Source organism: Danio rerio, chromosome 20 (assembly GCF_052040795.2).
Source record: "Danio rerio strain M-AB ecotype USA chromosome 20, GRCz13ab, whole genome shotgun sequence".
Lineage (NCBI taxonomy): Eukaryota > Metazoa > Chordata > Actinopteri > Cypriniformes > Danionidae > Danio > Danio rerio.
The window spans coordinates 37,039,256-37,055,676 of record NC_141040.1 but is presented as its reverse complement, the minus strand read 5'-3'; the positions used below and the strand labels follow the sequence as shown (position 1 = coordinate 37,055,676).

The following is a 16,421-nucleotide window of genomic DNA, read 5'->3' as shown; positions in this document are numbered from 1 at the left end:
AGCTTGTAAGGAAGATTTTGCATATCAAGAACAGCCTCCTGTAATTTAATGCTTTTTAAAATAGTATGTTGGTTACAGATAACAAGATGTCATGGCGCTGAATTTGCGCCATACTCTCAGTTTTGCTGTCACAGTCACATTTCAGGTTTATACGCTGCCATTGAGAGCTCATTTTTTCCCTCTCTTTCTCTCTCTTTTCTGTCACATCATGTTACAGTACAGCAAGGAGGTGCTTCTCTGCAGTAATAACTCTGAAATGTTCATCCTTCTTTTTTCTCCCCATCTCCTCTGTCATTTCGCAGTGCTCCTTCAGCTAGCCAGTGATGCTTTTCCCAAAGATATGACACTCGCCCTGGCCTATTTACTGGCTCTACCTCAGGTGAGTCTGACTGCTCTATTTGCAGATCTCTCTCTCTATCTCTCTCTCTCTTTCTGAATGACTGTCTGAGATATTTGAGCTCTGCCTCCTCAGATTATGGTTTTCCATAACAATTTCTTATGCTGCCATCAGAAGCGTGCAGTATTGAAAGATAAAACCATTTAAAAGTCACTAAAAATCTAATATCAAGCCTCATACCTGTTGGCCCCTGTTCCGTTACGTTCGGGGCCTTCGTTTCAAAGTATTATTGCATTTTTCCTTATCCAGATGGCTTCATGCTCTAATGGAATCATCTGAAAATGGTCTTGATGGGCTTAAAATTGATAGCATGTCTCCAGTGATACTTCGCAGTTCATTATCAGGTGAAGTTGGGTTGAAACTGATGTGCCGTTACTGAGGCAATTGTCCTAGACTTCTTGCTTTGACCTCGAAAGTCCTCATGGGTCGAATTTTCGAGACTTTCAATCACTCATTTTGCTTATTACGGACATTACTGCAAGTGTCAGATGTCCCTTTGACCTATTTCATTGAGTTACTTTTTCCACTGAGGGTTTTTTGTCAGAGACCAAAAAAAAGTGAAATCTGATTTGAAGAATGTAAATTGAAAACAACAGAAGACTGTTTTTTATTATTTGTGTGTACATTTGCACAAACAGAAAAACATTTTTTTAAGTCTGTTTAACATACAACTCATTGCTCACAACTCTGTTTGAAATAACACATTCAGAAAAGTTTTTTTTAGGGATGTGTCAAATTTGTGAAATTTATCTCCCAAAAATGGTGTTTTTGGTTTTTGCAACTATGCGATGTGCTATGAAACCCGTTAATTTTAGTGGCTTGTGCCGCGCAAGAGCAGGGTAGCATACAGTTCAGTAATTTGCATGTATTGCGCTCAAAGTTCAAAATGGCTTCATATTCCGCGCTGTGAAACATGTACTATACATGCTCACCAGTACAGAGAAGTCCACTCAAAAAACGCTTCAACAGGACGTTTCTACATAGTATAAGGTATACTTACTATTTCTGTTGCTTGAAATAGTGCTACTGTGCTGTCTTAGAAACGCTAGTAAAATGATGCATCTCGACTCGATAAAACGTTTTGTTTTATTATTATTTTTTTTAAATCAATGAAAATTAAGTTATTTAACTTTAACTTTAACCTTTTTTTTTCCTTATTATTTAACCTTCAAATAACAAACAGGCACTATCAACTTCTAACGTTAATAACATTATATCCACACAGCATATAATTAACAAAATAGTGCAAAATAACATTAACATAAATAAAACCTTAAATCATACTAACACAAATGAAAATACATTAAAGGGGGTAGTTATTGTGTTTTAATTTTAAAAAGTCTTACAAATGTATTTATAACCATAGTTTATTAAAATAATAAATAAACAGCTTTTTTGATTCAGTTTTTGAACAAATGCATTTAGAATTTTAGGTTTTGGCCACAAGTTTTCATTTCGGTACATATATATTTTTTTTGAGAGATTTTGATAGGGGTGTGAACCTACACTGGTCTCATGGTTCAGTTTTTTAAATTATCATGTTATTGATTTGGTTCATTTTGATATCTCAGTGCATCACAGTGCTTTGACGATTCTTTCCATCCTCAATTATATATTTTTTCTTCACAACACAAGAATTCTTAAATTCAATTTTTAATTCATTTATATTTATTAATACTGTATATTATTTGTAATGCAATTTTGTTCTTTACTTCAAGCAGTCAGATGAATGAACTGCACCTTTAATTCTGCACTGATGAGTTATGTGGACTCTGAAAATGCTCGGGAACAGTTAGATGCACGTAATAAAGCACACATTGCGCAGCTATCACAGCTGATCCGTGATAGATGCCATGAAGAAAATTCACTCTACAGACACACTCATGTCAGGATCCACAAATAGTGCTTTAAAAGTGATAGAGGATTAGGATTTTCTCCCTAACAGTGAGATATTGTCTCCTGGTTCTGCTGTACTTCAGTGTCAGTGAAAGACTGTACAGCAAACTCGCATGCAGTGAATTGTGCAGTTATCTGCTTTTTAAGTAGTTGGAGCATTTTAATTACACCCCAACATGGTGCATATGAGATAAATGACGTCAGTCATATTAACCGGTGATGATCTATTAATGAACCAATACCAAATTCTGTATCATGGTGCATTGTAGAAACAATTGACACCAATTTTGCCATTAACTGAATAAGTTGGTAGATTTGAAAACCATAAATATATTTACTTAATGAGTCTGCAATTTTTCACACCCCATACTGTACACAGCATTCACTATATAGTGAACGAGACAGCTCTTTTCGGCACATTCAACTGCATGTGACAACTACAATGTAGTGAATGAGTCAAAGATTTTGTGTACCATCTACTGTGAGTGAATCAACAGTTTTAGCATACTGTACGCGACATTGACTACACAGTGAATGAGTCAGCAGTTTTATACACTGCCTACTGTACATGACATTGACTATGTAATGAATGAGTGTGCACTTTTAACTACAATGGATTAGTCCTAAAAACTGAATTAGATTAGTATGCACATGCATAATGAACATATGTTGTTTTTTTATTTCAGGTTCTGGATGCGAACACATGTTTTGAGAAGCAGCCTCCATCAGCCCTGTCTCTGCATTTAGCGGCGTATTACTACTCTCTCCAGATCTACTCCCGCCTCGCACCCTGCTTTAAAGACAAGTGCAGCCCTCTTTACCGGGTAAGCATGTACATTCGCGTTCCTCTCTGTCACCCTCCATTCCACAGCCATTCTTCTTTATCAGGCGCCTTAGCAAGTTTCCAAACATCTACACAAGTCAAGAGCAGAATTCATTAGCGGCACAATAAAAGTTCTCACCTTGAAACGGACCGATAAAACGGTATCAGCTTTTATTCTCGCTCTCTGTTTTTCCCCATTCCTCTGTCTCTTTTACACATCTTCTGCGGTGTCATTCTCTCCCTCTTCTCGTGTAATATTTCAGGTTTATCTGCATTACACAATGACAGCGCTTTTACCGCTTCCCTGCAAATTTTAGCATCTTCCCTCCTCATGCCTCTTTTCTCATTCTTTTTCCTGTTACCCTCTCCCTCCGTTCCATTATCATAATTCCATCTTTTATTTTCACCCTCTGTTGCATCTCAGCATCTCTCCCTCTCATTCCACTCGTAACTCTCGTCTTTTCTGTGTTATAATGACGAACGCTCCTCTCGCTTCACTTTGAGAGTTAGTTAACGAGGAAGGAACGCTTTCTCAATCTTCTACTTTCAAAACCACATTTTCACCGCTGGACAAGCCGAAATGCCTCATTATTAGGATGATCGCTGGCAACCCTCATCACCAAGGTCAGCCTTTATGTGCTATTTGGTTAACACTTCATAAAACCTATAAAGCATCATGAGCAGGCATCTAAGCTTGAGGTTTTCTCATTGGTTTATGATGGGAAGCGTGGGGTTATGAACAGGTGTCAAAGTAAAGCGTGTTTTGATGATTTTAATGTGTTTGTGTGGGACTTTTTACTAATGTGATAGCAAAGAAAAGTTTATTTTGTTAAGGTTTCTAATGTAATATGAGTTTAACCCTCTGCTGCACGCATTATGATAGGCTATAAATATATATTTGACTGTTTTTCCTTTCTCAGGATGGCTTAACTTAAAAAATTGTTTATTAACCCTTTGACTGCCTGCTCTACCAAATGGTAGACAATAATTTGACTGTTTTAAATAATGACTGATGAAGTAATTTAAGTAATGACTGCTTTAAATAATGGTCTACACACAGCATTGTTGGTTTACAAAAAAAAAAAACATAATCCTGTTGCACTACTACACTTGATTTTGGTTTTACTATAAAAGAAACAAGAAAACGGTAAAAGAAAATCTGAAAAATTGTATGCCATTAAGATGATTCAGTATTAAAAAAATGTTTTATTTTGATAATTTTTTTTAATAAAAAGATCTTACACTTCATTTTTTCTGATTTTTCATAGTAAATGTATTCATTCCAGTACTTTTACCATAAACTGTGAAATATCTACCATTTAGTAGAGGTTGATATTTAGGAATTCTGGGATTTGTTGAAAAAAATGCATTTAGTGTGTTAACTAGCGACATTACTGTAGGATTTACGAAATGCAAATTATGGTGGGGCAGTTAAGGTTAAGGTACTTTATGATTTCCATATGGCGGCAACGTCCAATAGTGGATCTTACTTAGACATTTCAATTTTAGAACTTTCCTTATAATTAATAATTTTGTTGTTTGAAAAAATTGTCGTTTGTTTTGATTTAATTGGTGTTGCAGTATAATCAGCTTTTCAATGTTTACTACAGTATACAATGCCTGTCTTGTTTACCTCTGAGCCAGCTTACATGAACTGTCTCCATCGCTGCTTTTATCAAATGTCCAATCTGCATTGTTCTCATGGTCACTAAAACCTCATCCTCAGTTACATCTGCAGGAAAAGCCAGTTTAGATTTTTCACTTACCATAGAACATGACGGTCCTCACTAATACACTATATTTATATCTAATCCAAAATATTGTCATTAAAATTTAATTTCATCCATAATGCAAATGTCATTAACATATGATTAGTCTTATAACTTGCATTCATGTTATTATCGTTACAACTTAAAAGATCATGGCTGAACTTGCTAGCTAGATAACCTATTCCAATATTGCACATTACACTATTGCACAGTGTTCTATTTGGCAACACATACAGTACATTTAATCCATTTATAAAAAACGTATTTGATAAAAACTTTGAGTGGTGAATATGTCATCATAATTTACTGGGGAAACACTGCTTTAGATGTTATTTATAAACTAAGGTTATTTTAACATAACATAATAGTTTTGTGTGTTTGTAACCAATGAATGGAGAAAGAACTGATTATTTTTTGCCCATATCAGTTGAAAGCAAGTGACAATTGTACAGTGAAAAATTAATATTTAAAATAATTTATTATAATTTACCTGACAGAGATGAGGTAGTTAGAGGTGCTTTAATCAAAGAAAGAAATTATAAGAAAACGTACTAACTGTGTTTAACACGCTAAACTAAATATCGAAAGAAATGCATGAAAAGAAACATCTTAATTGTATCAAATGTCCTAACTAAACTATTCTAACAAAAAAAAAAAAAAAAAAAAAACACACAGTGGGTGACACTTTAAAATGAGCATTACCACCGCAACTTGTATCGCTGCCACACTAAAGGAGTAGGAACGTGTTTTTAGGTATAACCAGAAGAGGGAACATATTGAAGTGGTGACATCTGTTCACAAAACAGCACTAATGAAATAATAGAAAAAAGAGTGCTGTAAATGTATATTGCATGACTTGCTCACTGCTAAAGCCTCTCCGAGGTATTACCCAAACTTATCAGTTACTGGGCAAGTTCATGAACAAACACATTGCAATCTCAATAGATTTTAGGCAAGAGCATTTACTGTATCACAAACTAAACAAAACCACATTCTCTCAGACTAGTGCTCGCAAGAGAGAGACCCATTCACCACAAAGCCAAAGAAGGAGTGAGATCGAGAGAGAAAGAGAAAGACATAGAGAGTGAGAGAGAGATTGCAGTTTGAACAGGCTTTTTAAATAGCCAACCAGCGATTTGTGGTGCAATCTTAGCATCTGTGCCCAATGTCACGGAATGCGGATGCTCTCATGCCATATTGTACCTGAAACGCACGTAAAACGTCTCACCCACATACAGACAGAAATGCGCACACACAATCCAAATGTACATTCTGCAGGGAAGTGTAACAATTGTATTCATTTGAATATTTTATAGTATTTTATTTGAGTAAAGTGATCTAAGTAAAATTGTATTTCTCTTCAAACTTTGGATAATTGTTCAAAATTAAAGGATCTTCTTGATAACCAGCAACTCGTAATCAAAATTCATACTGCTGCTTTATTTTTTCATTCCACTCCAGTATTTTCAGACCTGGTGAATCCTGGTCTACTTGTAGCACCAATGTTGTAGTCATTAAAAATCTGAACTCTGACTCTGGTCCTAAATTTTTGAAACTTTGACTCCTGAAAGTCCAATGTATCTCTAAGGCCTTTCACTGAATTTTGAAGGGATATTGGATGAGAATTGCATATGAATGTCAGCACAAATTCCGAGGAGGTTTCACAAATTCTGTCTCACAGCTTCTAGGTTTCATTACGTTATAACAGTAGGTATAGAAAGTGAAATGAACAAATTAAAAAGAAGAGATTGCACTCTCTCGTGGTTTTCAAAATACGCCTGTAAAGGAAGAAAAACATGGAAAGACAGTTATGAGTTGGAAGCAGTTTGATATTTTAATATTTAGACAGTGTTTCTGTGAACACTCGTCTGCTGCTGACACAAGATTGGCAGTTGGAAGAATTTTTGGTTTAATGAAGCAAACCTGCGAGCTAATTCTGTGAACTCAAGTCATTAAACTTTTTGCTCTTGTGAGCTTGAATTTGTGTGTGTTTGTTTCAGGCTCTTCACAGTTCGTTTCTGAGAGCTGTCACGTAGTTATGAGCCCTCTATTTGGCTACAGGCTGAGCAAGTCGGAAGACAAGAAAAACAAAACGTGTTATTGTAATTATATCCCAGTGTGAAAAAAAAAAAAAAAGTTTAGCAGGACTGTCACTTTTCCACAAAGATCACAGATTCAGAATGTAGGTTAAAATGGCACTTTTATTTGCCTAAAATGAAATTAGTTTACTAGCCTTTTTATTTATTTTACAGAACAAGAACACACAGAAGATGTTTTGAAAAAGCCTGTACCTCATTGACATTAATTATATAGTCACAAAACCAAGAATTTTTCAACATATCTTCTTTTGTTTTGTACTGAAGAAAAAGTCTAAAGTTTAGAACAAAGTACGGATGAGTGGATGAGTAAATTATGAGATACGATGTTTAACTACAGTTTTTAAAGTTTTCAAGAAGTTTAAAAGATTGCAATTGCTGTTGTGTTTAACTTTATCTAATATTTCTTAAAGGTATATCTATAGATTTAGATTAACAATAATAACATTATTTTAAGTAAATTTTATGCCAGTGGTTATTTAAGGGATAATGCATTAAAATTATTTCAAATGCACAACTCAAATGCAAAGATTGACTCGATGCAAAGCAGATTTTCATTTATAACTTGCGTTATAAATCACATTGTCTTCCTGTATTAAACAGTCAAAAGCAGGCAGAGAGAAAGTGCACATGCGTGGGAGAGTTCATGTGTGTGATTTCAATGTATTAGCTATCTCTTTGAAAATATTGTTGACCATATTTGTGAGTTGGTCAATTAACACCAGCTCCACATGTCAGTGTCCTCGGGATTACACTGATAATTCCAACCTGATAGAGCTTAAGAGGTACTGCCAAGAGGAAAGGGCAAAAATTCCCAAAGGCAGGTGTGCCAAGCTTGACCCGAGGCTGTAATTGCTGCTAAAGGTGCATCAACAAAGTAGTGAGCAAAGGCTGTGAATACTTATGTACATGTGATTTTTCAGGTTTTTTTATTTTTGATAAATTTGCAACAATTTCAAAAAATCTTTTTCACATTATCATTATGGAAATGTTTAGGAAATAAATTAATTTAATCCATTTTGGAATAAGGCTGTAACATAAAAAATGTGGAAAAAGTGAAGCGCTCTGAATATTTTCCAGATGTTTTCCAGATTTTTCCAGTCAAAATCAAGAATTTAAACATACCAAAGAATAAATCATAATGCAAGTCATGAATGCAAGTCTTGCAAAGACTGTATATATATATATATATATATATATATATATATATATATATATATATATATATATATATATATATATATATATATATATATATATATATATATATATATATATAATGTAATTAGTTTGTCAATATTAGCATTATTGTAATGTAATAACATGCACCTTTCATAAAACTGCTTTGGAATAACAAATGCACAGCCACAGTTTTAAAGCCAATGATAAACTTCCGGTGAAAGCCTAGCGTGACTATTTTCAATTTCACAAGGTTGTTTTTGCAACATTGATGTTGTAATGCAATTACAAAACATTCAGTTAAATAGACTTAAGCATTCATTTAGTTGTTCAAGGGTAAAACGAGATGAAAGACTGCTGTAACCCTTAGCTCCGTCAGAAGCCACAGGTTAGCGGCTAACTAAGAGGCTAACTAGCAAGAATTTAATGCAGTGCTTCTTCTCCGATCTGAGACCCACTTCATATTGTATATCTAACAGGCAGTGGAGATCGCAGATTTTTAAAGAAATCAGATCTTAAACATGACAATTTTGTAATGGAACGACCTTGAGCTGCCTGGTCGAAAGTTAAAAGTCTGTGCGCATATAGCCCATTATTGTGAAAAGTGCACTCAAATTGAACTTAATAATTTACCTAGTGCTAAATCAACAACACAGGATCAAGAAGAAATAAGAACAATAAAATCGAACAATATTTGGCCGAAATACAACTATTTGAAAGAATAATGACAAATGCCTGTCTAAATGAAGTGCTTAGCAATGCACATTACTAAAATTTAAGTTTTAGTTTATTTGCAATAGGAATTTTATTAAATATCTTCATGGAAGATGAGCTTTACTTTATATCTTAATAATTTCTGAAATAAAAAAAAATCAATAATATCAATCTAAATACATTAACATTATTTATTTATCTGCGTTTATTTAAAATATAAATCTTTTGTAGACTTGTAGTGTCATTTTTAATCAGTTTATTCGATATGTCTTTATTCAAAACAAAATAAAAATAGTTACTGACACCATTCTGTTGAACAGGAATGTGTCTATGATGACTCAAAACAAAAGTCAGACCAAGTCAGTGTTGTAACAAAAAAACTAAAAGCACCCGTGAGCTTTCATATCCCATGTTGCTGTTTTGCCCTTAAGCGCAGCTGTTAATCCCAGGGCTGCTCCAGGTTCTAGCCAGCAGTTTACGATAAATAAAGCACCTGCTGGAAAAACACTCAAATCAGACATGTCACAAGTCTATTATTTACTTTCATTTCATGTGCTTTTAGCAGCATTTCAGCTGCGCCTCTGCAGGAAGCGTTAACTCTTTTCTGCTCTTTTTCTTTAATATCTTTCACGCTTGAACTGGAAACTTTGGCCTTCCGCTTTAATGAACAACACAAAAGGTCATGAAGGGAAATGGCTGTTTGTTGCTTTTCAAGGTAACGGTTGGCCAGATCCACGGTCACAGGTGCACTCAGAGCTTTTTTTACTTTCTTTTAGACAAATGCTGAGGTAATAACTGGCCGTGCAGCAATTCACACATCCGCACCAACACACTTTTCTTAATGGATGGTAATGTACCTCTCGTGTGCCGTTGGTTAAATGCTGGAGAAAATCCATTACCGCTGATGGGAAGAGGAAGAATGCGATGTTCTGTGTGTGTTTTACTTCCATCTGTTCCGTTTCCGAGTGACATTTCGCTTTTGTGTTTGCTAATATTTGTACAAGGAGACTTGCGACAGACAAGCTGTACGACAGGCCTCGAACGCCTCCGTCATTCGCACCTCTTATCCGATTGTTTCTTCATTTGCCTTTTGCTCGTTTCATATGCTAATCCGTTTAGCCTTCCTTTTCTCTTAATTTAAACCTCCTGTATCTCTCTCACATAACACATAATCTCTGTCTCTCGCCCATCACACATCCATCCCTGCATTTCTCTTCTCACTCTTTTTTTTTTTCACCCTCCAATCGAATCCCCGTCAGACATCATCACTATCACAGGCAGCACATGTATGCGGTGTTATTGAAAGTAAGTAGGAGCGTGCAGTCGGGCCTCTGGATGAATCCTGCTCCGTCTAAAACGGTGCGCTGCCTTTGCATTGCAAATTAAGCCCAACAAGATGTTTCTTTCAAATCTAAGTGCATAATTATGTTCTCTGTGTAGGAATGAGACTGTGATCCTGTTGTACTGTGACGCCCTACTAACAGCGAGCAAGTGTTTTCTCCCTCAACCGCTGTTGTTTTCTGTTCTTGGGTCTGTTGAAATGGAAAGCAGAGCAAGGTTTTAAATGAAAGCGGCGCATCCCTGGAAATGCAGGATTTTTTTTCTTTTATTTTCTTTCGTTTATTCTTCTGAGAAACAAATGTTCAAAAGTCGCTTCAGTTTAGATTAATCTTTGTGTGTAAAACAAAGGCTAATTAGCCTATAATATAATCAAATGTGCATTTGTTCTAGTTTATTTATTTTGCTAATGAGTATTTAACGGACCTTTAGTCCAATATTCTAATATGTTCTGTATCTTTTGGCCCAAATTAAACTTTAAAAAAGACATGCATGTGGCTTTAAAGGTGCATTGTGTATAGACAAGCTGGTTAATACAGGCCCGTAGCCAGCCTGCTGAAAGAGGTGGTTCTGGACCTTTTTTCAGTTATTCGCCTCATTTTCTATTTAATTACGAGATTTAAATACTGAATTTTGGTGAGATTTTAAGCACTTTTGTTAGCTGAATTAGCTTGTCGGATGGTTATCATAACCAAAAATAATTACTAAATATTGAGAATAAAGAAATATGATTTTTTTTTTTTTAAATACAAATTTATGACATCATTAATCATTAGAAAAATTGTTTTAAATTATGAGTGCATTCACTCCTAGACTTTGGTTCAGTTTGCAGTTTGCCCAGTTAGCGCGGTTTGTTTGGCGTATGTGAATTCAGCAATCACGATTGAATCCACGCAAAATCTAACATAATAATAATAATAATAATAATAATTTAGAGCTCCACATTTTTTTACGGGACAAATTCTGGACCTTTGTCAGTAAGGGGTGGGTCTTCTGAACCACTCGAATTTTCGAACTTGGCTACAGGCCGATAATTAGCATTATATATAAAATATAAAAAGATAAAAAAAAAATTTCATGTACTCAACTACTTGTCAAATGTCAAAAGTAGAATAAAGTAACAAGTATTTACTTTAGCACGTAAAATACAATGTAAGTAGTAGTAATAATAATAATAATAAAACTGTACTAAATATATTTTAGAATGTTTACATGTTTTTTGAATTTGTTTTATAATATGCTGATTTGGTGATCAAGAAACATTTGTTTTTTTTTTATCTATATATATATATTTTTAATATATACATTTTTGCCAGGATTTTTTTATAATTTAAAAATATATATAATAGAAATATTTATGATGATGCAAACATGTTACTTTTGATCTAAAGTTACAATAACTGATTAATGAAAAAAAGAAAACATAAAATAATGTGTCATTTGTATTAATGTAAGTTAAAATTATAAATAAATATAAGTTATCACCATAAAAAAAATAGTAGCATAACAAATTTTTAAAAAATAAGTACACCCCAAATATTCAATATTTACATTCAATATTTACGTGACATTTTCTTATTGTGACACAGTTCCTAGAGAAATGGAATATTAGGTGACAAAACAGTGGGCGTGGCTCATTTTTTTCTACTTCAAGCTGATTAGATGCAGTAAAGAAGGCCTTTCATTCATAAAGATTGAGAAAAGGGTTTGGCGAGAGTTATTACAACCTAACAGATGACTACAGCTCACCATTTCTGTTTGTTGTCAAAAGTGACAGTTGGAGCGGTGTGGTTAAATAGGAGTAAATAGCACTTTTTCCAAGATAAAGGTAATCTAAAATAAATCACTGAAAGCAAACAGGAAGTGCATTTTTAGGTTTTAATTAAAGATTAGAAGGCCAAGCATTTTTTTTCCCTAATGTTATGCACAGATGAACTGTTCACCACAAAACTGGCAATGTGGGCTAACAAAATCGTATGGTTAGTTTTGAATTCTTGGTTACTTTTGTAAAATAGTCCACAAAACTGCTAGTTTACTTCTGACATTATTTGATCAGTACAGTTATAAATTAAGCTCATTTTAAATGTTCTTGTGACCTATAATATATATATATATTTTATTTATATATTTTTTTTTTTGTTAGTTTGTTTAATTTCTTGTTCTTTCTGTCATATTTCCCGGTATTAGACTCCCGTCCATCGTTGTTGCTTAGTCTCTAATCTCCCCTGAGTGTTCTGGGGTTAAATCCTTTGCTCGGGGCTGATTAGTTCATGAATCATACCCCTGTAGGGTTTGAATGGTCGAGCCTTTGATTTCCAGCCCCCGGATCTGCTACACATCCATTCACTGATACAGAATAACAGACAGGACTCCAGTACGATTATAAAAAGGCCCGCCATCTAAAAGACTACCTTTGGTCTTTGAAATCTACTTAGTGACATTGTTGCTTGATAAACACATTATTAACGATTGACGCATTTACAGCCGGTGCTGCGTCTGTCATACACAGCGCAGTCTTGTAATTTAATATTGCATTCTGAGCACCAGCGAGGATGCAGTGATTATTTATCAGCCTTTTATTTGATGTTGATGGATGTTCCTTTTAACGCGCCATGTGCTTCTTCTTTTTTTCTTTGTCTTATTCTTTTTGTGCATTAGGCCTCAGTGGGCGATGCTTTAATCCTTTTAAACAAACTCCTTTCTTTTAATAAACCCCTTTCAGCCGGATCTTTGGTGGCTGTGTTCGCTGTACGCCGTTGGCACCTCTGTCTTTGAGAATCAAAACGCTGTTTAGCATAATTGTCAGGGTGAGAGCAATGCAAAGCACCAAGTGCAAAACCCCTCATCATAGCCAACAGCAAACATGTACAAGGATGCATTCGGCCCACTCGCTGCCCATTATATTTAAATAGGTGTTTGTAAGCACATAGTTTTCCGCCCAAACATTTCTGAGTGTTTTTAGATGCCTCAGTTGTCATTATTTGGATTTGTGTTTCAAACAAATTCTGCATGATCAAGCATTCAATTTCAAGCCCTTCGGGAAAGCATCAAACTGAGCCCTTCTTCACTCTTACGCACACACACCTGTGGACATTTAGCATAAATAGCCGCTGATGTGCATGCAAAATGCCACAAGCGTAGTGTTTTTCAATGGAAAGCATGTAAATATGCAGTGAACCTTCACATTAACCCATCAAAAAGGGTCTTTTAACATCATTAGAGGTAATTAGCATCTAAAACCCGGTTGAATCCCTGAGCACCGCAGTTGCAGGGTCGGCTATTATAGTTCACGTGCATTCGTGGCCGTAGGGAGCTAGATTGTATGTGCACTAAACACTGGGCAGGTTTGAGCTATAGGAATTGACATTGGGAATTGATAGATAAGCTGGAGAAGGGAGTCTTGCTTGTGGTCGGATTGTCACTCGGTAAAGACAAAGAAGGGTAGAGACAGAAAGGGAATAGCTGGATAAAGATGTTTCATCATGAAAGAGCTCGTCTCAGAGAGGGTTCAAATGCTCGCCGTATCCATCCATCATGTCTCTTTTCTGCATCCCTCAGATCAGCCGTGCTCAATCGGTGACCTAAAAAAAGGCGCAGGTCTGTTCTGGTCAAAGACACAGGGATAGTTTTTATTTTTTTGAAATGTAGCTAACCCCAAAAAATTGTGCCTGGATTTATGAGTCAGTTGGTAGAATAGGTATATTCTAATCTGTTCTGTATCTTTTGGCCCAAATTAAAACTTTAAAAAAGACATGCATGTGGCTGTAAAGATGCATTGTGTATTGACAAGCTGGTTAATACAGGCCCGTAGCCAGCCTGCTGAGATGAGAAAGAGGTGGTTCTTTCTTCTCAAAAACTGGACCTTTTTTCAGTTATTCGCCTCATTTTCTATTTAATTATGAGATTTAAATACTGAATTTTGGTGAGATTTTAAGCACTATTTTTAGCTGAATTAGCTTGTCAGATGGTTATCATAACCAAAAATAATTACTAAATATTGAGAATAAAGAAATATGACATTTGTTTATTTTTAAAATACAAATTTATGACATCATCAATCATTAGAAAAATTGTTAGAAAAATATTGACATGGTAAATTAACTGCAAAGTGATGCTATTGTTAATGAAAACCAATAATATTGTTTTACATTATAGTAAAAATGAATTTAATCTAACATTTACTTGTTGTTAATACATATATTTTTTTTATGGAATATTTTTGTCAACCTTTTTGAAAATGTTAAAAAAATAATAATTTAATTACATTGTTGAGGGTCTTAACATGCTCAAACTCACAAAATTTAGCAAACACCAGAAGTGGAGAAATTTTATTATATACACTCACCGCACTCTTTATTAGGGACATGTTACAGTTGAACCCCCTTTTGCCTTCAGAATTGCTTTAATTCTTTGTTGCATAGATTCAACAAAGTACTGGAAAATTCTTCACAGATTTTGGTCCATATTGACATGATAGCATCACGCAGTTGTTGCAGATTTGTCTGCTGCACATGCATGATGCATATCTCCCATTCCACCACATCCTAAAGGTCCTCTATTGGATTGAGATCTGGTGACTGTTGAGGCCATTTGAGTACAGTGAACTAATTTTCATGTTCAAGAAACCTGTCTGAAATGATTCGCACTTTATGACATGGCACACTATCCTGCTTGAAGTAGCCATAAGAAGATGGGTACACTGGTTATAAAGGGATGGACATGGTCAGCAACAATACTCGGGTAGGCTGTGACGTTGACATGATACTCAATTAGTACTAATGGGCCCAAAGTGTGCCAAGAAAATCTCCCCCACACCATTACATCACCACCATCAGCCTGAACCGTTGAATCAATGGAGGATAGATCCATGCTTTTAATGTTGTTGATGCTAAATTCTGACTCTACCATCTGAATGTTGCAGCAGAAATCAAGACTCATCAGACCAGGCAATGTTTTTACAATCTTCCATTGTCCAATTTTAGTGTGCCTAAGTGAATTGTAGCCTCAGTTTCCTGTTCTTAGGTGACAGGAGTGGCATCCGGTGTGGTCTTCCTCATTCTGATGCTCAGTTTGAACTGCAGGAGATCGTCTTGACCATGTCTACATACCCAAATGCATTGAGTTGCTGTCATGTGATGTTATGTGTCATAAAATTTGCATTAACGAGCAGTTGGACAGGTGGACCTAATAAAGCGGCTGTCGAGTGTAGGTTTCAAAACTGTGTAGCAAAATGGCTTAATAGCGCTACCTATTCACTTTCAACAAAGTTCCCATTGTGCTACTATTCACGTACATATACACAATTTGGCAGATTCATGGACTTCACCAATAGATACAAAAAAAGGTCAAATGTAGTAAAATCTGAAACCCAGCAGGAAGTAAATTTTTTTGTTTTCTCCACTAAAAAATGTTATGCTTTTTATTGACATTTTTTAGAAGTTGAGAAGAGCACAGTTTCTTTTCACCGGTGTCTTTTTCTCACTTCGCTGTGTTTTCTATGTGTCCCTTATCTCTCTATCCTGCTATGAGCTTTGTCAGCCTTAATATGCCTGTCTGTTGTTGTGCTCCATTTCTTAAATCTTTTTATTTTCTTGTGCCTTGTTCTGTACATCTCACTCTCTTTTTACTTTCTATTGTCAGCTCAGAACATGTGCTATTTAACAGTCAGAGTTCAATAATACACAATCCCACACAGCATCCCATTATCAGGCTCTGTTATCACACTCATGATGCACCGTTGTGATAATTTCCATATAGATTAGTGTGTAATCACTCTATATTCTGTTCTTCTGGCAAGGCTCTTAACCTGTTCATTACTCCTCGTGGCAGACTGAATAACGCTGAATTTAAATTTGTACTTCGCATACCGATTGTACGAATCTCCACAGGTTTGGAGATAATTTACTGTAAAGGTCCAGAGGTTTGAGATTACATTATAAATCTGACTGGTAGTAGTTTAAACCTGGAAACCAACAGAAAGTTTTACTATTTGTGAAACAGTTCTGCTTTTAAAGTTTTATTCTAAAAGTGTTTTTAGGGAGAGAATTTATTAAGGTGTCAGAATCAGACTGGTACAAATCATTATTAGATTTTAATTTTAAGATAATTTATCATAACCATTTATCGGTTCATTAAAGTCCCTTCATTGAGCTTTATTAGATTTGTGAATTCGTAATTTGTGAATTCAAATTTCAAAGTTGCACAATAAT

The 16,421-nt window shown here is 35.1% G+C and overlaps 1 protein-coding gene across 8 annotated transcripts in view; it reads left to right on the top strand.

The window, feature by feature from the left end:
- Positions 1 to 16,421, top strand: part of nbas (NBAS subunit of NRZ tethering complex) — a 378,312-nt gene that overhangs the window by 176,494 nt on the left and 185,397 nt on the right. For all 8 annotated transcript variants that reach the window (XR_015517670.1, XR_015517668.1, XR_015517669.1 and 5 more), the window contains 2 exons: positions 303 to 379; positions 2,980 to 3,117. Coding sequence is in view for 4 of the 8 variants with exons in the window: in XM_087297010.1 (XP_087153136.1) it covers positions 303 to 379; positions 2,980 to 3,117 (215 nt within the window). In the remaining 4 variants the exon portion in view is untranslated. The remainder of the gene's footprint in view (positions 1 to 302; positions 380 to 2,979; positions 3,118 to 16,421) is intronic.